Below are 20,615 nucleotides of genomic sequence, written 5' to 3' on the forward strand. Positions count from 1 at the left end.
AAAGCTGCTTGTTAGCTCTTTTAATCATTAGAGTTAACAGCATTATCTGCTATTAAAACTCTTCGTTTTTTCGTTTATAGAAGATTTTGCTTCTATATAGTTCACACCGCTGACAGCCTAGCCCTATGCAGTACTTACCATCTGCCCAAAGCTCCATTAAAAAAAAAGGTCTCTTTCCAGGATCAACGGCTGGGAAAAATACAGACCCTGTCTATATAAAAATTCTGGCAAATGCTTATTTGAGGAATTTCATTCCCTGGTTGTTTTAGCACTGACTTGAAATTTGCTAGGAATGCAGCTTGTTTCCACGGTGGTTCTTTTTAATGCCAGACAGTCCACGCCAAATGAAGCCTGGGAAAGAGAGCAGACTTAGAAGCCACAAAGCAGGCAGGTTAGGAGTTGGACAGTCACAGCTGTGCCACTGCTTGGCCACCTGGGTCCAGTGGGGCACCGTGCTGACAGAGGGGAGCAGCAGCATGGGGTGCTCACATCCCACAGCAGGTCTCTGCCTGGTGCCCAGTCCCTCTCCTCAAAGAAGATCCATGGGGACTGTCCCCTTCTGCAGGACAAGCCATGGTGACACAGCAATGTTCCTCTTTTCCTCACAGAGGAAAAGTAGGGCTCTGGCTGGGCACAAACCAGCTGGGAATGGTTCGCCAGGAAGGCAGAGAGCAGGCACGCAGGGGGAGCTGGGACAAGCTGGGCAATTGGCTTTCAGTCAATGAGCTTGTTGGTCCAAGGAAAAGAATCCAACAACTGCCCCCTAAGATGAACTGCCAAAATAGAAGGGGATGAATGCTTAGGACTAAACCCTCCAAAACCAAAGTTATCAATGGAATAAACTAGGAATGCCACCATTACCCAAATCGAGTGGTACGCATATACACTATCATTTCTAACTATTCTGTCCTGATTATTGTGGCACTTTAGGAATTATGAAAGTGAGTAGAAAAGCAGAAACTTCCTATCAGTTGAAAGAGGACATTTCCAATTAGCATCTGCAGTCCCAAGTTATCACGTCTTGAAATCATAGGATGGTGGCACAGAAGTCCCTGGCTAGGTCAGTGTGAGCCAGTGCAGTCATTAGCACAGGACCTCTGAATAACAATAATGACACTTCCTTGCAAAGATAAGGAACCATTTGGTGTCAGTCATCCCCATTACTGATATAATAGTTTGCTCTCAGCATGGATGAAACCTATTGTTACAGCAAATGACCTCTCTGCAAGTAATAGCAGAGAGATTACTGCGTATCAAAGGTTCTTATTCTGGATAAATATTTATCCCGTGCTCACTGTGCCCCTCACAGTAGAGAACTTGAAGCAAATCTTCACTCAGATTTGCCAACATGTTTACCCACAGGAATGCCATACTGCTCTCCCACAGGTGTCCAAGTGTGCCACCCAAACACAGAGGTGTTTCTACAGGATCAAACTTTAGTGAGCCAGTTTTCAAAAGGAAAGCTTCAATAAAAGAACTGGATGATGGAAATACACGTGATGCCACAACACAGTGTAAAGCAACCACTCAAGTAGCTACAGCCGGGACCATCTGGGATATCTGAACAAATAACTGTGTTTTTAGAAAGAGATTTCAGATTTCAGCCTAAGGGAAGAGAGGGAACAATATTTCTCAACGTTTAGGACCATACCACACAACACTGCTCTTGAAGTTGTGCAAACAAAGTTGAAGGCACAATGGGGAACAAGCAGCTGATGATACGAACTTGAACCCAGTCAGAGGACTGAAGCCCACTGTGATCACAGCTGCCTTGTATCAGCACCACAGCCAAGGGGCTTACAGAGCAGGAGCTCCTCAGCACTCAGAGAGCACAGTCCAGCAGCTCCGTGCTCCCATCTGCGGGAAGCCCTGGGCCATGCTGCCAGCACTGCACCACCCTGCTCTGCACTGCTGATGTGGGACTCACTCCAGATTGAAGCTCCTTCCTTTACTCCACGCAGGGGCAACACACTAATTCGTGCACTGGGAGAAAACAGTGGAGCTGGTCTGCTGCTCTGTTTAAAACTCTGTGGTTATGCTTTACTCATTGGGATTTGACAGTAAGGACAGACCGAATATTGTTTGCTCTGCTCACCTGCATTGGTTCTCTGGTTTTAAACAGTTTTTATGAACACTCACAGACAACACTAAACCTTTCAACTGCTCTGCAACCTGCAGATGAAAATGGTGGGTTCTCTATTTACCTCATTGTTAAATAAATGAAGTAATTCACACAAATACACAAACAGAACATTAGAATCATCTTAGGTCAGCTAGTTTTTAAAAAAAGAAAAAGAAAAAAAGAGAGAAATACAACTGCTAAGGAGTTCTTAAAGAAAGAAAAACAAAGCCACTGCTAATGATTGCTATTATTATAAAACACATTCCTTAGATCCACTGTAATATCACATAAAAATTGCAGATAACTATTCATGCAGTCTAAGGGTAGATTTTTTTCATTCTTTTCAAACATTTCCAGCACAGACATGTGAAATTCTATACAGCCAGTTTTAGAGAGCTGCATTACAGACCTTAACAGCAATTTTAATGACAGTAACAACTGCACAGTAAGCATTTAATTTTCATAAACCCTCACACAAAATCTCTTGAACCTGTGAGCTCCAGAAACGTCCCCTGCCCTTCAGAGGAAAGTTTGGCAGTGTTACGTGGCAGTTTGACACAATACAGAGAAAATAAAACCTTATTTGCATGCAACATGACAAAACCCTCACACCTACTTCTGCGTGTTTTCAACACCTTTCCACTAAGTCCTCCACCACAGTGCAGATCAAGCACAAAGCTGAGAAAGAGCTCTGACTAGTTAAAACAGAGCTACGTGGCCATAAATACATGCTCATTTGATATGTGAAACAAGTGGTGTGAAGGAAAGGATTGCTGGAGCGTGGTGTTCCACCCCAAGTAAACCAGCTGCATCAAGAAATCACCACTATTCTCAAGAGAACAAAAGACTGGGACCTTTCAAGTCTTATTTTGCCCCAGGTAAAAATATCCATTAGCTCAAATTGCAGAAGTCCAGGTCTCTGCTTTCATGCTCATCTCCTGCTATTTTAAACTCATTTGCTCAATGAACTCTCCCAGACATCAATACCTCAGTTGCTAGATCCTTGTCCTGCTGGCCACTGGGACAGTGGCCTGGTGCTGCCCAGGTGGTGTGGGGCCATAAGCATCTCAGTCCCCAGAGTCCTCCCTGGTTCACCGTGGGCAAACTGGGGAGCTAGGTGAGGAAGATCTCACAAGACCAGACCTTCCCCTAAGTGAGAAGTAGGGTTACAGTGAGAAGAGCTACCTTGCCTTAAACAAAATAAACTCCCCACCCCTTCCCCCATAAACAAGGAGCAGCCAAGCAAGTGATTAAACCAGGAACAGAGGCCAGAACAATGCTGTGAAGTAACAACTAGAGAAAAAGAGAGATGGGTGGAACTTCACAGTTCTCCTGTTCCACAGGCAAGACCATAGAGCAGATTCCTGCAACATTAGCAAGCACTGTCCAAACGCACAGCCATGCAGAAAGCCAGCATCCCTCCAGTGGAGGAGTTCACGTCTCACCAGCTCAAGATACCTGAAGTTTTCTCTCTCTTCACACGCACAGACCCCCACACCACAGAGCCCAGCTGTGCCGGGGCCCCACTCCTCCCCACGGTACTGCCAGGGGTAGTCTCAGCCTGACTCCAGAGGATGCCCCCAGAGCAGAGCCACAGGCAGAGCAGAGGGGCTGCAGGTCACACCTCAGCATAGTGCCTGCACAAGGACTGCTGTCACAGCCAGGTTGAGATTTATACAAATTAAAAAATAGAGAAGTCAGAAATGTCTTCCAGTGTGTGGCATAGGCACCCAGCAAGACTGACTGCCCTGAAAATCACAAATCCAAGGCATGTCCCCAGAGTCGGGGCTGCGGATCCCATGATCTTCAGTGCAGGCAGACTAGTTCCCACCATGATTACTCTGCCAGATGACACCATGTGCACAGCACAGCCATGGCTCCTCCCCAACCCCCCTACTGCCCATGCCATGCAAGCCTTGTACGCACACCAACACCATGAGCTGGCCCCGCACTGTGACCACTGCCTGCAGGCCACAGGTATCATCACAGCAGTGTCCCATGCTCTCAAAACAAAGAGACTCCTCTGACAGGCTTAGGAGATGACATGTGGTATCATTGCTCTCTGTGAGCCATACTTAGCCTGTTAGGCATCTCCTTGTTCAGTACGCAAACAACCCTATAAAACTATTTCATTGCCATATGGAAATCCTGCAAAAGCCTGAAGAGAATACTGCCCTTAAACAAAGCCTTGCTCACAACTAAAGCAGATGTGTGCTGTTCCACTGCAATGTCTGGCAGCCCCGGGCCTGCCCAAGGCCAACCAGGCCAGGGGAGAAGGAAATGCAGAAGTACTGCCCAGCAGGAACAGAGCACAGGGTCCAGCGGGTACAGGGGCCCAGGGTTGGGAAGCAGGGAGCACAGAGACAGGGCTGCTGGCAGGCCATCACAGCGAGCCTGAGGAGATAAGGAAGCAAGCGCAGCATTGCTACTGCTGGGTCAGCCTACAGAATTCCTGCGTATACACAGAATGTGCAATTAGCCCCACTCTGTCGAAAATTGAGGACACACAGAAAGAAAAGAATACAAAAGAAGTGCTCAAGGTAACCTATAAAATCAGTGGCAGAAGAAAAAAAAATCCCAAGACTCCAGAGCAGAAGCCCCATAATGGCCATGCCAGGCAGTGTGTCAGGGCCATGGACTGAGCACTCCAGTACTGGACAGCCCATGTGCCACACAGTATCCGCGGGCTGCCTCGCACAGCCAGGGAAAATGCACAGCACCTTCTCCTGCAAATAGATGGTTACAAAGCATCTGAAAACCCAGAATGATTTTAAAACAACCCTTCACACAACAGATACTCAAAAAATTATCCAACACTTAGATCAGTGCTGGAGGTCGGTGGGTCAGGCATTGTCTGCCAGCGCATTAATGATGAAATGAGCAAGGGAAAGAACTTACAGGGGAAGGGGTTAACAGCTCTCAGAAACCGGTGGGATGGAGTGGGCGGGACTAACTCCATTAGCAGCCACAAATAAAAACAGAAATAAGGAAGACCTGACAAAAGCTAATGGATTGACACCATTTTCCCCTGTAACCATTTAATGTGGGGGTTTTCCTTGTTTTGTGCTTCATTTGGTTCAACGGATGAATTGAGGGGAAAATCCAGGCACAGTGATGGACAGCTGGAGATGCGGCCTGGCAGCAGTGCTCTGAGGTGGGCCTGTGCACTAAGCCAGGTGGCTGCAGCCTCCTGCAGCCCAGGCACTGCGCAGGCACACACCAGTGCCAGGCCCCGCTCACTGCCCGCTGCCACGGCACACAGCAATACACGTTTCTGCCACTTGTACACACACGTCCCGATCCCTCCTTCAATCCCACTTCTATGTCAAGATCAAAATTAGTTATTTTTTACTGTTTTTTTTCTTTCTCATGGCTGAATGACAAACGCTGGGGAGCAAAACAAACCATTCCAGCACTGCAAACTTCCCTCCCAAACAAGACAACTCCTTGGCTTTGCCCAAAGCTCTGGCTCACTTGCTCAGTGCAGATCAGTACGAAGTCAGGGCAGCACCTGCCTGTAGGAGCACCAGAGCATGAGAAGCAGCACTCACCTGTGCTGGGCTTGTAAAAACAGTAAGGAGAGATGAGGCTGCTCAGTCTCCAAAGTTTTGACAGTGAGATTAATTAACACTGTAAAAAGACAATTGTCCTTCAGGTTTTAGTTGGATTTTTAGGTATCTGAGTTTTTCTAAGCACAGCTAAATGGGTTACAAATGGGGAAAGGCAGAAAGCAGCAGATGCACCACACCATAGCTCGGCACAAGGGCCCTCTGCAGCATAAGCCACTCCATCAAGCGTATTTCCGAGCAGGTAATTAATACTGCCTTTCAGCTGCCCTGAGCACTTCCGCCAATGAAACAGATTTGAAAAGTATGCAGGTAGTTTATTAAACAAGGCAAAGTGATTCCATTAGACAAATATGACAGAGATTCACTGGTGTGAGTTGATTTAAAGCAAAAGGAAGACAAATATTTCTACCTAGATACATTCAAGGAAGCCAGCAAGTCCTTGATGACAATCTGCAGCTTGGCAAGAATAGGGCTCACAGATTTATTCATGCTGCTTCCCAGGCAGACCAGTTCCACATTAGCAAAGCATTCCTCAAAGTCCAAATAACTCAGGATCCTCACTCAGTATATATTCTTCCTCTGACTAAAGGCCGCTTCACTTTATTCCAAATCCCACAGTGACATAAAGGAAAAGCAGGTTTCCTTAAATTTGCAAGAGAATGGGAGGACGTACCACAGGCCGTAGAGCCAGCCTGAGAGCGAGCAGAAACAAACCCTGCAGAAACAGAAACATCGCTCTTCAGGAGGGCTGCTTCGGCCAAGCTGCTAAAAAACAGGATGTGAGCATCAGTTGTGTGTGCAGAAGAGAGGTTATTCAGAACAGTGAATTCACACACAGACTGGATCTTTTACTCTGTAAGAAAAGGGTGGGAGGAAGGGGGGAAAAAATCTTTCAACCCACACACCACAGACCTGCCTACTTGGGTTTTCCCCAGTCTTTTTTTTAACTTCGTTGTCTAACAAGCAGTCCTTTTCAAGTGTGATGTTCACAGACAGCCACCTGTAAAACAGGAGTGTGCTGAGAGGAGGAGGAGGAGGAGGAAGGACACGATGCTTAAGAAAAGGATCCCGTGGGCAACCGCAGGCGTGTGGGACTGGTGCAGCTGGAGAATGACACATCTGCAGGAAGGCAGGAAGGGCTGCACCCAGTGGAGCATGGAACTGGGGGAAAAGGAAAGGCCAGGGGAAGGGAAAAGGAAAGCAATGCTCTATGATGAGAGTAAGAACTGCTGGGAATTAGAAAAGTAGCAGCAGCGCTACACAGGGCTAACTCACCATCTGCACCACTCCTTGGTACTTACCAGCAGGCTATTACTCATTATAATCATAGTATACAAAAAGGCTGCTGATCAATACTGCACAAAGGTGATTAGTGCTCAATGATTAAACATCAGTGCATGAATTTGTCTGACTTAATGTGCCTGAAGTGGAAGGAAACAGGGAGAAACCATTTCTGAGCAGACTCCAGTAACAAAATTGACAAACCATCCAACATCAGATGTTAACGCTGTGAAGAGCTCAGAACCAAAAGATGGAAAATTGTTTTCTTCCAAATTATTCAAGATCAAATGTGCCTTTGAACAAATATACCCTTTAAAGGAAAAGAAAATTTCATTGAAGAATGCCAGAATGAAGCTATTCTGATGACACGCATGTCACACGAACAGGCCTGCTGTGACCTGAGTCACTGTTCCAGGTCTTCTGTGATCTTCTTGCTATCGGTTTCACACAGGAAGCCTTCACGTTTGACGCACCAAAAATAGCAGATGGTGTACAAATGAAAAATTTTGTTCAAAAAGGCTTGCAACTTCTTTCTTTTCTTAAATGCTAATGAGCTTTCAGCACGGCATAAAGGTGACTTGAAGCCCTTCACCCTGCCATGTTGTCTTCACATCCACGCATGTGAACAGCTCCGTTAGTAGGTGATGGAAACAATAAAGAACGAAAAGAAACAAAAACAATAGGAAATGAATACCTAAATGAGAAAAATAATATACTCCCCTAGAGAGAAAGATGTATACCTAGACAACAAGGTCCAAGTTGCTGAAGGCCCTACCCAAGGCTGAGCAGAAAGGAAGGCACATTTTACGATTAACCATATCGTCCCAAATGACCATTAACAACTCTGAGAGAAGCTTCAGGTCTGGGTAGCAGACCAAGCCCTGCTGAAGAGCAAGAGCCAGCCCTCGAGCATGTTGGTGGTGTGCAGATCCACTCTTGCCTGCCTCACAGAGGAAACCAAAACAGCAGCCCCTTCCTAGGGAGTCCTCCAAACAGTCCCAGGCCTTAGAGCTGGGTCCTGCTACTGCAGACACTGAACTCTGCACTGTACTAAAGAGGATTTCTCTAATTGCTGTTTTTTCTTCACAAAGGGCTCTCTGGGGAAATGCTAAACATACCACCAACAAAAGAATTTGAAGAAACTTGACAGACTACAGCTTGAGGGTAACCTCCAGAATCTGACTTCAATACTGCCAATTCGTGGCATTGTACCATACTGGGATTTTAGGTGTTTTTATTAGAAATGCCTAAGATGCTCCAAAATCATGAAAACAAAACATTTCCAGTTGTCTTCATTTCTGTAAAGAGATGGTGGGGATCTTAAAGACTCTAAAATAAGACATCTCCCATTACTTAAAAAGTATCATGATTTTTGAGCCAAAATCAGGAATGTTAGGGTACAAACCTGCATAGAAACTGCTGTCCCCATCCCTATCACATGCATTTGCACTTTTACACACACATCTGGACACTAGCGTTATTCTGTCTACCTTAAAAGCCAAACAACACAGAAAACTCATCTGGATCAGTACAGAATTGCCTGTCTTTGAAAACAGAACTGTGTATCTGTATGAAGAATGAGAAGCAATCCCACTCCGTTAGCAGAGCTGAAGTTACACATGGCTTGAATTGAAAAGCCACTTAAGCAAGCTCTGGAACCATCGTGCTGTTCAAACTGATGCCAAACAACAGGAACTGACAGTCAAAACAGGAAAAAACAGAGCTCACTGATGAAGCAAATTCTTCCCCTTCCTACTGCGTGGCTAAATTAAAGATTCAGAGTGCAAATCCAAAATCAAGTTTGTGACCCCTAATTTATAAATTGTGAGGGAAATAAATTGAGGTTGATGCAGCACACAAATGGGTAATTGTACTGTAATCAAGAAACAGAAGTTTGTCCCATCAGCTCAAGCCCAGCCAAAGGATTTTTGGCAATAGTGCCATTGGAGGGTGAGAGGGACTCGAGTGGTAGTGAAGGAGCAGATGCTAATTAGCAAAAGCAGTTAAATCATAAGCATTTATACTTAGAAACTAAAATAATGCAAATATTTTAGCTAGGGGAAGAGGACTACATTTTCCTACACTTTTTCCCAAGTCAGCAGAAAAACAGGGTAAGAAAGCAAGATCTCTTTTTCCATTTCAATACTACAAATTAAAATCAAAGCTTTCTAAATGAAAATTTTGTATTTCTTCTCAAACAAGAGGGATGACAGTAAAGCTCATCTTAGTGGAAATGGTCATAATTACATCTCTGTTTTCCCAAATTCCAAATTGCTCAGCTCTAAAAGCCAACAGCAAATGACAGACCAAAGCAGACTTCTTATGCTAAGAACAAGGAACTTATTTCCTCCAAACACAAGCAGCACTGCCCCAAAAGGTGCCAAAGTCTTACAGGTGTTTTAACAAAACCTGTAAGTATACAAAATTAACAGAAGTAGAGTTGTTGGGTTTTTTCTACATTTCAAGTTCTGATTTCCTTTAGGGAAAAAAAAAAAAACACGAAAAAAAACCAAGAGACAGTTCAGGTTAGTTAGTATCATGATTTAGAGCGATCTGTTTAGACTGACTGGTAACCATTTGCAGCAACACAACACATCTGTTCTAAGGAAATTCTGCACATGCCACTGCCACAGCATGCTGCTTTCCTAATGCAGGGATACGAGCAAGTAGAGAGCTTTGTGTGACAGTCCAAATCCACTGCTTTTTGTTCCCATTTCACCTCACAAATTTTTTTGATGATCTGAAAACCAAAATGATTATGGTAGTGTTTACATACATACACACACATACATATACACACAGGGATAGAGAGATACAAAAATAAATGAATTTAAGCAGAAGAGGAGGTAGAGCCTGAACAGTAAAATCCCATTTGTCTCAATAGCTGGGAGCTAGCTCTGTACTGAGTCTTCAGTGCAATTTATCTCTTTATGACAGCTTCTTTCCTCTGTTGTACAGCCCAAAGTCTAAAAAGCACTAGAACTTGAAATAAATTAGAAAAACAAAACAGAAAAAAAAACCAACTGTACTCTTACAACAGTGAGGGCTGCATATTAACCACTGAGCCCTGAGAGAAAACATTGATCTCTAGGGAAGGGGGGCAAGAGAGAGAAAAGCCTAATTAATTAGTGCAATGAGGCAATTATGTAACAATAATGTGTAATGTCAATTGCCAGAACAGAAAAACAAAGCACTTGCCCGATGTCCCACTATCTCTGCCACACCAACCCAGTAACTTCTAGTCCCTCCCAACAAACACCTACATCTGCAATTCCTGTAAACTAATAAATCATTTACACCTCTGATCTACAGCACGGAAGTACTTCAAGAAAGGTGAATGAATGCAAGAATCCTACCATTATTTTCACTGAAGTTTACAACTGAACGCAATCTGTAAAGGTGATTCCTGCAGGATGAAATGCCTTTTGACCCAGGAGCTCTATACTATTTTTTCTCCAAGTCTGGGTGTAACTGTAGCTCCAGCTCAGCCTGCAGCATGCAGTTCTCACATCCATCAAGCATTCCTCTCCAAAGACTTGGCAGCATTCCTAAGAACAGTGACGATCCCTGGACATGCAGTTTCCCTGCTGTAGGGCTGGAGAAGGCTGCACACAGACGGACTGCACAAGATAGTGATACTAAAGAGAAATTTTGCAAAAACAGTTATCCCGCATGGAAAGGATTTTACTCTTAAAGACAAACCACGTGAAACGTTTAGTTCTATCCATCAATTTAAGGAGAACGGACCTAACTGCAAAACTGCAGCTTTCATTACATTCTGTATCACTTACTCCTAACAATGACAACTACCTCCTCCCTCCTAATCTAAAAGCGGAGCACTTCAAAAAGTCCTGCCTAATTCAAAAAGAACATGCATAACCTTCCCACTCTCCACCTTTCAAATGAAAGGGTGAGGAAAACAGAAAAATATGAAAATGAAAGCTTGAGACAAGGCGTGTCAATACCCAACCCAGCCTTTATTAACCCCCACAGCCCCTACCAGTTGCACTGGAGGCTTTTCTTTCCACAGTAAAATCAGAAAAACATTAGCCATAGTTAACACATCTCAATAAGTACCCTCCCGCAGTAGGCAGCCATGGGATCTCATAAATACAGCTCTGGAGCAGAGCCTGATTTTCTGCTGATAGCTTGAATTAGTGTTAATTCTGCTGTTAGTATTCAACTAGATTCTCTTCTGCAAAATCCCATAGATAAGTTTCTGCTCCACGCAGTGCCACAGACACTTTTCTGCATTTCAGACTTCCATTCATTCCTCTGCTTACCGACAGGTGTTTTTTAGCAACTTACACTGCTGCTTCAGAATCCTGGTAGTACTCAACCACTGGCAAATTGCAACTGTTCACTACTGCAATTCAGCATGCAGGAGATAGAGTTTGGGCATCTTAAGTCCCTGCACAGCAGTCTGGTCTCTTTCCTACCGTAACAAGGAAAAACCCACTCACATTTAAGATCCCTGGAATGAGTCTTCTCACAAACTCCTACATCAGTTTCCAGGGTAAAGTTTCCATAACACCCAGAATGGAATTTGAAAAACATAATTAATACATTAAAATGTACCGTCTCCACAATGACTATTATGGATAACCGAGTTAAGAGCCAGAGACATCATCTATGGCTGCAACTGCTGCTTTCTGCAGCCCTCAGCTCCCTGGTATTTACCCAAGAGTAAACCAAAAGCAGCTCCCCTGAAGTCAAGAGTCCAAATTGGTGGAAGAACAGAAAAAAACAAGTAACATTTCAGGCTTAAAAGGGCCTGTTAAAAACAGGAAAAAATATTAAGCTAAAGTAGTTGGGTCGCTGCCCCTGCCTGCTTCCATACCTCATGTGCCTCAGTCCACTGATCAGCCCAAGGCCACTCACATCCACAAGATATGGAGGGCTGTGGTGATTCAAGTTGAGCAGTTGTTGTGTACATAAATCTTGACAGCACTGGCACCTCTCTCCTACCTGCAGCATCTTTCAGTCCCCGAACTGAGCAGTTGTCCCATTTCTGGCCAATGCTGAGGCACAAGAGGTGGGGAACAGCTGGGAGAGGGGCAGAGACTCACTGGAAACTGGGCTGAATGGCAGTACTGGGAAAGCAGTTAGCTACCAAAGAACTAAAGCTATACTGCTGAATTGTAACAAGCCAGCTACTGATGCTGAAGAAAGTAAAATCTCATAGTTCTTAACAAATTTCATCTTCACAATCAACTGTCTTGAGCTGTAAGTACCAGAAAACCAGCAATGTGCATATGTGTCTCATTAAAGCAAACTTTCTTCACTAACTTCTTTTGCATAGCGGTCAGGAAAGCTGCACTGGTTCAAAATACCAGATGATGAATGAAACGATAAGAGCAAATACTCAGAGAGGGAAATCTTAATTAGCTTAAAAAAATACATACCAGTGTGCAGCACAGTGCTTCCCCAGAGGCTTACTGAGCAATACTTAACCAGATGCAGTTGTGTGGTTTTGTTTTGAAGGAAATCTGTGTCCACACACATAACTGCAGCACAGTATACTGCGTTGTTGCAGCTACATGGGTTGTCTGCACGTTGCCTTATCCAGCAGTGTTCTGCCATTCTCAACAAGATAAAAGTCAGTTACTTCTAGTTCTAGACACTGAGTCACCACTGATCAATACACAATTACAACAAAAAATTAAAAATAGAGTCAGACCGGGCTTCTTTTCCACATGGATTTCAGTTTGGACCATTTACCTAGATTTACTATGAAGACACAGCAACAAGACAGCTGAAAATAATTCAGAAGGCAGCAGTGAGCTGCAGGCCCAGTGGGCCAACATCTGAACAACTGTACGGAAAACAGAGCTGCGCAGCAACCTGCTACCAGCCCGTCCTGCACACAGGAAGGAAGGCTCCTCAGCACCTCACAGGCTGTCTCAGGCTGCCCAAGCAGCACTCACAGTCACGCCACTCAATCACCACCAGCTCTTCTAAAAGCTTCTCAAGAGGTCTAACCCAATGAATGAGGCTGTGCGGCACAACCCACTGCTCTGCTTCTGCCAGCAGGAAGCATTCCGCTTCCCTCTCAGGGAAGGAGGACATCCAAGGGACACACACTTTGCAGCTAAAATGCATTATTTGCTGTTTTGGTGAAGAACTGAAGTGTGAACGTAAGCCAGATGAGAAAGCCCAGTGAGTCCTTACTTCCCAGCCTGCTGCTCAGCTGCACATCAACCCCTCCCCACAGGAAATTCCCTACAGTTCCCTATGGGTCAACATTTGCTCATGGGCACATAAGGCCTGTTCAGCGCTAAATTCTAGCCCAGTGCTGTACTCAGAGCAGAGAGCAGCTGCAGAGCCAGACTAGGTCTGTGGGTCTGCAGTGCTTTGTTATCTCCCCAGGAAGAAGGAAGAAGCACTGGGGGGCAGCGAGGAAATAAAGACAGCTGCACAGAAAAGCCTGACAACTGATTTTGTGGACATCCTTCCTTAGCAGTGTCCTCTCAAAACAGCTTTTAAGAGGATCCCCAGCGCAGCTCCCTCAGAACCATCTCCACTGCTCATGTCCCCACAGCCCTGCCCACCACCTGCTCCAGCTCTAAGCTGCCAGCTGCTGAATATTTGAATGGAGCTCAGCCCACTCTTGTGCTGCCGCAGGTACCACTTGACCACAGAAACCATGAACCAAGCAGGGAGCTGAAAAAGAACCAAACAAATAATCCCACTGAAAAATAATCCCACTGAAAACAGTTCTCCAGCAGCTCACTGTGCAGTGACACAGGTGCTGGGAGAAGCAGGAGAGGGGCTTGCAGAGTGGCTCTAGAGAAGAGGGGTTCATCTGTATAGCAAAGGCTGCTGGGGGTCATGCCTGATGCTGGCAGCCCGCACTTGGCTCAGTTTAAACCAGCTGTGAAGCATCCTCAACACTGGCCCCTTGAACAACTGCTCCCAGGAGAAAACCAAAAGCCAACATCTTCAAAAGGAGAAAGGGAGTCTCTTTCTCCTGGAGGCATTCAGAGCCCACCTGGCTATGTCCCTTTGCTGAGGGCGGCTCTACTGAGCATGGGCTGGATTGAGTGATCTCTGGGGTTCCTCTAAGCCCCAACCCCGTGATCTCATGTGTGACCTGCTCTCCCTGCGGGGCTGGCCTCCGTCAGGCCTCTGCTGTCACTGCCCCTTGGGCACCTCAATCGAAGGTACTCCCCAGCCGCCCCTGTCATTGCTCCCTCGGTTGTGTCAGCACTACTGACTGCTGGGCTGTGACCTGAATTGAGGAACTGAGCTGAAAAGCAACTTGAGAATTCAAAAAGAGAGGAAAAAAAGTCCAGCTGGATCTGATCTGCAACTAGATCCAGGGCTGGTCGCTGAAATGCCAAAGCATGTCAGCACGCTGCTGGAGCACGCAGCCCAGAACAGGGAGGAGCTATGGCCGACAGCTCGCTCCATCCGGCCCACACAGCCCAGGCACGGTGCATGCAGAGCAGCTCGGCTCTGCTCTCATGTCCAGGCCCCGCAGCACTAACACACCTCACACCATGTCTGCATGGGTCAGTTACCCAAATAACCAGGAGGCCTGTCAGGGTACGCTCAGAGCCCACTACAGCTCCCCAGGATGGGGACAGCCCACCGCCTATCTTCTGTAAGGGTCAGGTAACACCAGTAACTGAGACAGAAGTACAGAGGTCTCTGGATATTGCCAGCTTCTTATCACTATTTGAAAAAAAAAACTAATTATGCACTGTACAGCTCTAAACTAGCACACACACGCAGTCTCTATTGCAAAGAGTAAGCGATGATGTAGTCAACCAGCTGGAAGCCAGCTAAGTGGAAGAGTATTTCCATGCAGAGCCTTAGGAAATCTATTATTTAAATATTCTGTATAATTCCTTGCTTTTGCACTTCAAAAACAAAGCTGAAAGGGTTCAAGAAAGCTCTCCACAAATTGTCTAGTATCTGGAAATCCCGTATTAGAGTTAGAAGTTTCTAGAGACTGCTATGATTTCTCTGGAAGGAGATGACTCTCTTTGCTTCAAAAAATAATTCGGGGCGGAACATTTCTGGTGGCTGAGAGCACATATATGACAGACTGCGATATAAGAAAATGGATCTGGGGTTAAGCACAACAAATTCTAATTTAAAAAACCCACGCTTTTCTTTTAATAATCTGGGACATTAACAATTGGATCTGTTCATTTAGGACATCATTTTATTAACGGCGTCAGGATCATTTGAAGTCCTTAACATGAGTCTGAGGGGTTTTTCCACTGTAGTTCCAACCAGATGTTGCAAACCCAATGCAATTCTGATGCTTGTGCTATGTGGGTCAGGCGAGGTGATAACTGCATCACAACTGGAGGAGATTGTTTCCATACCCAGAGGGCCACACAGCTTTCAAAGGACATCCTCCTGAATGTTAGCAGAGGGAGGATACTGCCAGAGTCTACCACCTTTGTGTGTATGCAGATTGGATTAATAGATCTCATAATAAAGAACAATCAGACTGCCTTGCCTCTCACTCCAGCTAGCTCTTACCTTCCTGCAGAGCTTTACCTATCAAAAGCCCAGGCGGTATCACCTCAGAGGAAGCATGCTTGCTGCAGGGTCTCCTCAGAAGTCCCCACGCTGCACGTGGGGTCCCACCAGCTCCCTGGCCATGGCACAGACCAGGCTACACAGGACATGAGGACATCCTGCACACCCCAGTAACACTCAGGAGGCCTCGGATCCCACAGCCCGCTCTGGACAGAGGAGCAGCCTTGCTGGATCTCTGTGACCCAGTTATGGTCCATGTACTTCTAAGAATAACCTCAATATCAAGCGAGGAGAATTTTCTTCTCCCATCCTCATAAACATATCCCTTACTTTCATTACATTTTTATTGAGACATTTTTATTGAGACATCCCTCAGCACAAGCATCAAACAAACCTTGACGAGTCTTGAATTTCCCTAGCATGCACCCAGCTAGGAATGCGTGCACGTTTCTCTGCCTCAGACAAGCAGGGCAGACACAAAGAGGAGCCCACTCTGTAGGAGGAATATCCGGAGCAGCACAGACCGGGCAAACAAAGGCAGCAGAGCACGAGGCACAGGATGAGAGCTTCCCCTTCCATAACTGGGCTGCTGAGCGAGATCAAAAAACTGCAGAGAAGCCAGTGATGCCAAGCATCTTTTTCCTTCATCCACTCACTTTTGATAATAACAGTCAGCAAAGTTGGCATTCATAAAAGGCACAGATTGATCACGCCCTGAAAACACAACCTTAGTGGCCTTTGTTCAAAGCAGGAATCCCTACACGGATAATAATACAGATCTTCAAGGAGAAAAAAATGGGGCTTATTGCAAAATATTTCAACAGACCCTTAGCTACAGCAGCACTAGTGGGCGCAGCTATAATTACAGCAAACCTACATAATGCGTCTGAACTAGCTTAGCCCTTTCCCTGCGAGCAGAGGAGCTGCCACATCAGTAACTCTGTTGCTAGGGCAACTGCTTACTTTCCATATCAACTGCAAACGCGTTGCTATGGAGACGCATATACAAGAAAAATTCCTCTCCACAGCCAAGGACCAGATGGCAGGGAAGTCAGAGAAGTCATGGGCTGAGGGCTGTGCTAAACGGGACACACACTAGAGGACATTTAGATCTGTGTGCTCACAATAGGATTAATCTGAATGACTGAATTCACAAGTCCAGCAGTATAAACACAGCCAGGGAACTCCTCTTATGCTCCCCATCATGTGACACTTTATGCTCCGGCCAACTATTATTAAAGTGCTGAGCTCAATGCAAAGAGGTTTGCACAATCAAGGGCTCAGCGTTTTCCCTTCTTCGGCCCTCCTGCCTGCCTCAAGCCAGCAGCAAAGTTACACACAGTCCACTGTCGCCTTGCCCAGAGAGCCCGATGGCATGGCAGCAACACATGAGCACAGCTGGGGATAAAACGTCTGCTCCCCAAGAAGATCCAGAACAGGGCAAGCTGGAAAGTTCTCTCTATTGCAAGGATCTCACATATTAGGAAATGCAAGCATCTCACATCAGGAAATGCGAGCATTCACACGCATGCAGGAGCTGCAGGCTATTAAATACATATTTAGCCCCATGAATATAAATGAGTGAGCCCAAGACTGAGGGAACTACTATATAGAGGGAATCCAAAAAAGAATTAAGTGTTCAGCAGAATTTTTTTAGAAAAACCATTACTGAAAGGCTATACAAACAAACAGTGGAAAGCACAACTCAGAGAGGAAAGCTTCTAGCTTTCCAGTGTGTGTCAGCGCACATCAGCTAGCAAATGCCTGCAATTCCCAGCACTGATTAACTCCTTCCCTGCACTCCACGTTTCGGAGCCCAGCTTGTTAGCATTTCAGAGATGCCATTTGCCAAATGTTTTTTGTCACGTACAAACAGTAAGACAAGCACACTCTAAACCTGTAACTTGAAGAATGTGGCAACAAACTGGAAGAAGTGGCATGAGATGATTCCCTGTAATGGAGAGTTAACCCAACCCCGAGGTCCCATGGACCCCATGAGATTTGCAGGCTGCTGTCAGCAAGAGTTGCTTGCTCTAAGGCACTCCAACTAACTCTGGAGGTGTGTGAGAGCACATGAACGTCTTTTCAAAGCCAGCAGTTGGAGGTTAGTGCTTTCCAAGTCCACAATTAGCTGTCAGGCACCTGATTCAGCAACCCGCTCCCAGTGCCAGCTCTGCACTCCCGTCCCCACCTGCCACGTCCCCTGGCCAGGACGCGAGTTAAGCGACCTGACTTTGTGCATTTTAAGTTTCAGATTCTCTTCTCAATTACCTTAATGCTGGCTACCAGTAGGGTGACTGCATAGTTATTAAGGGCTCAGGAGCATGAAAAGATGGAAGGAATTATTTTTCATATCCTACGCTTTTCTAGGGAAGTCTAAAACCCACCCTGTTACTTACACAGGCAAGGGCTCTCCCCACACCTTATTGTCTCGCTGTGTAACCATGGCTCTAATCATGAATTCAAGACATAGGTGACTACTCATGTATTGTGCTTCTCCCCTTCCCTGTGGAGAAGTGCTTCATGGTATGGTTCCTGTGATCTTAGAAGGCTGTGGGTATTTGACAGATATGCATGAAGACAAGTTCCTGATAGGAAGGAAACCGTAATTTAAATAGTCAGCTTGTAAACAAAGGAAGGGGATAGAACAAATGGCAGCACTAAACACATGCCTTGCCAGTTACAGTACTGGTTGTTTTTTTTTAACATGTGCTGTGCGTTAAGGTTTCTTATGGCCTGAGACAGGATCATAAAAGGTTGGTGTGGCCCTTGCTATTATAGTCTTGCTTCCAAACAAGAATTTGAGGCTCTGGCTCACACGAAACAAGATCCAGTTCAGGAACAGGTTTTTTAATCTCGTACACAATCGTTCACAGCAACGAATTTATAAAAATACCAACATACAGCATGTGATCTCCAATACGTGGACAGTGAATTTCAGGGAATGACATTGAAAAAAAATAAATAAATAAGAAATCAGTAATTTAAGAAAGCTGCAAGGAAAAGCAAATTAAGTAATCTTAAATAAAAAGTTGTTAGCTTAGGGTAACGTAAGACTCTTCATCCAGAAAATACCTTCTACTCCAAAGCATTTAAAGTTAAATTGCACCCAAACTAGGGAGAACAGCACCACCAACAGAAGTCTCGCTCCAGGGTAACCAGTTACAAGACTATCACAGCACTAACTTCACTGAAATACAGCAGCTGAGAGCATCTATTATTTCTGCCAGAAAAAACAGTGCTCCCTTTCTGATCTTCAGCCAACTGCAGAGCAGCCAGCGACGTGATTCTACCTGCTATTTAGTTCACTAACCTGTGGGAAGGACTGCAAAATTAATCTGGAGGCTGGTATTTTTATCAGTATGCTCATACTTTGCCAAAGATTCATCCCAGATCGCAGGTTCTGGAGCCCGCCCCCTCCAGAAAATGCTATCTGCTCCCAGTCTGGTTTATGCAATATAAGGTTATGCAAAGTCCTGCCTCCGCGGCGTGGCTCGTTTCCCCATTCCCGCACACACAGCCTCTTCCTGCAGATGCAGCTGGGGATTCAGCAATGAAACCAGACAGCAACAGCAGAGATCCGAAAGCAACAATCTGCTCCCCAGACTTCTGCCACTGCAGTGTTCTCAGAAGCAGCAAAACTCCAGAGAGAGAATGGCTGAGTTTCTGGTAACTTTCACCTCTGATGCCAGACTTATCTGCCCTGTTTGAAGAGTTTCTCTTTCTACCTGTAAGAGAATGAAGCTTCGCCCTTGCAATTCAGTACTACTTCTGCTCATTTAAGAAAAAAAGAAAAAAACCTCTTTTCTGAGTACAACACAGATCGGGGAAAAAAGAGATGGCCTCTTATGTAAGGCATACCCTTTCACTATATGTTTGTATAAGCCAAGAACAGCAAGCAGCCTATTTATAACATGATTACATTCATCTAGTAAAGCTGGAAACCATTACCACAGCACGGTAACTAAAAACAATATTTAACCACTATGCATGAAGACACCAGCTGGGGAGAAAAGAAAACACACACACCGACTGCTTTCTTACTGATGTCTAGACAATGAATTTAATAAAATCAGAATGAGCCATGCTAAAGAAATGCTGGTTTTCTGAATGTAATAAACTGCGTTACCAGGGACAGCGTTGCGTACTCTACATTTTACAGTTATGAATACGTTCTGGGATAAGCCGGTAAGTTTTATCACAGACAGGTCTCCACAGTTGCAAACTTACCTGACTTCTGTCTTTGTCCACTTTCTTAAAACACTTATTCAAGGACAGATTATGTCTCACAGAATTTTTCCATCCAGTGGGAGCGTTTGCAAAATACGGAAAGTGTTCTAAAATCCAGTTGTATATATCCTTTACGGGCAGTCTTTTGGTTGGCGAGTCCTCGATGGCCATAAATATGAGGCAGCTAAAGGAGTAAGGAGGTTTGCAGTTGGGGTTCTGCTTGGCATCGTAGGGCATGTCCGAGTGGGCGGGGGACGGAGGCGTGTCATCACCAATGTCCTGAACGGGGCTGACGCTTCGTAACACCGAGTCCCCAAAGCTCTTCAGCAAGTTCTTGCTCTCGTGTAACCAGTTCAAGTTAGTTAGTTCTTCATCTTCCATGGCCCCTTTATCTAATCTGATGGCAGGCAAAGAGAAATCTAGGTCCTCGTCATCGTGAAGTGCCTTTGACAAATCGCTATCTTGGTACCGCTGGCTCAGTCCGCTGGGAACACTGATTCCTGAGCCCTCCGGCTTCTTGCTGGGCGGCATGACTGGACCCATTGAGGCAGAGGCTCCTGGGAGTCCCACACCGGGGGAAAAGAAACAGAAAAAAAGTTATTAGCTGGTAAAGGTACCGCGTAACATTTTGACAGCTTTTCCCCACCAGCTGCTTGGCCTTGTGCCATCTGTTTAAAAACGACAGACCCACATTAAAGCTCACTCCCGAACACTGGGTAAAATAACCTGAAGTCAGGGCAAGTAAAGAACTTTCAATGCATGGAATGATACAATAATGCCAGTATGCCTCAGTTTTCCCTGCACTTGAAGCCTCAGACAGGAAATCCTGGCGACGCACTCCTTTAATAATGAATATGTGTATCAAATCATTGAATACTCCGATCATATCACTTTAATAAGCATGTAAATTAAAA

At 45.3% G+C, this 20,615-nt stretch overlaps 1 protein-coding gene across 1 annotated transcript in view; it reads right to left on the bottom strand.

Annotated features, from left to right (window-relative positions):
* Nucleotides 1-20,572, bottom strand: part of FOXN3 (forkhead box N3) — a 110,049-nt gene extending 89,477 nt beyond the window's left edge. The window contains exon 1 of the mRNA XM_019616132.2: nucleotides 19,624-20,572. Within this exon, the coding sequence (XP_019471677.1) occupies nucleotides 19,624-20,244 (621 nt within the window). The 5' untranslated portion in view covers nucleotides 20,245-20,572. The remainder of the gene's footprint in view (nucleotides 1-19,623) is intronic.
* Nucleotides 20,573-20,615: the final 43 nt, after the last annotated feature.

This window comes from Meleagris gallopavo, chromosome 5, assembly GCF_000146605.3.
Source record: "Meleagris gallopavo isolate NT-WF06-2002-E0010 breed Aviagen turkey brand Nicholas breeding stock chromosome 5, Turkey_5.1, whole genome shotgun sequence".
Lineage (NCBI taxonomy): Eukaryota > Metazoa > Chordata > Aves > Galliformes > Phasianidae > Meleagris > Meleagris gallopavo.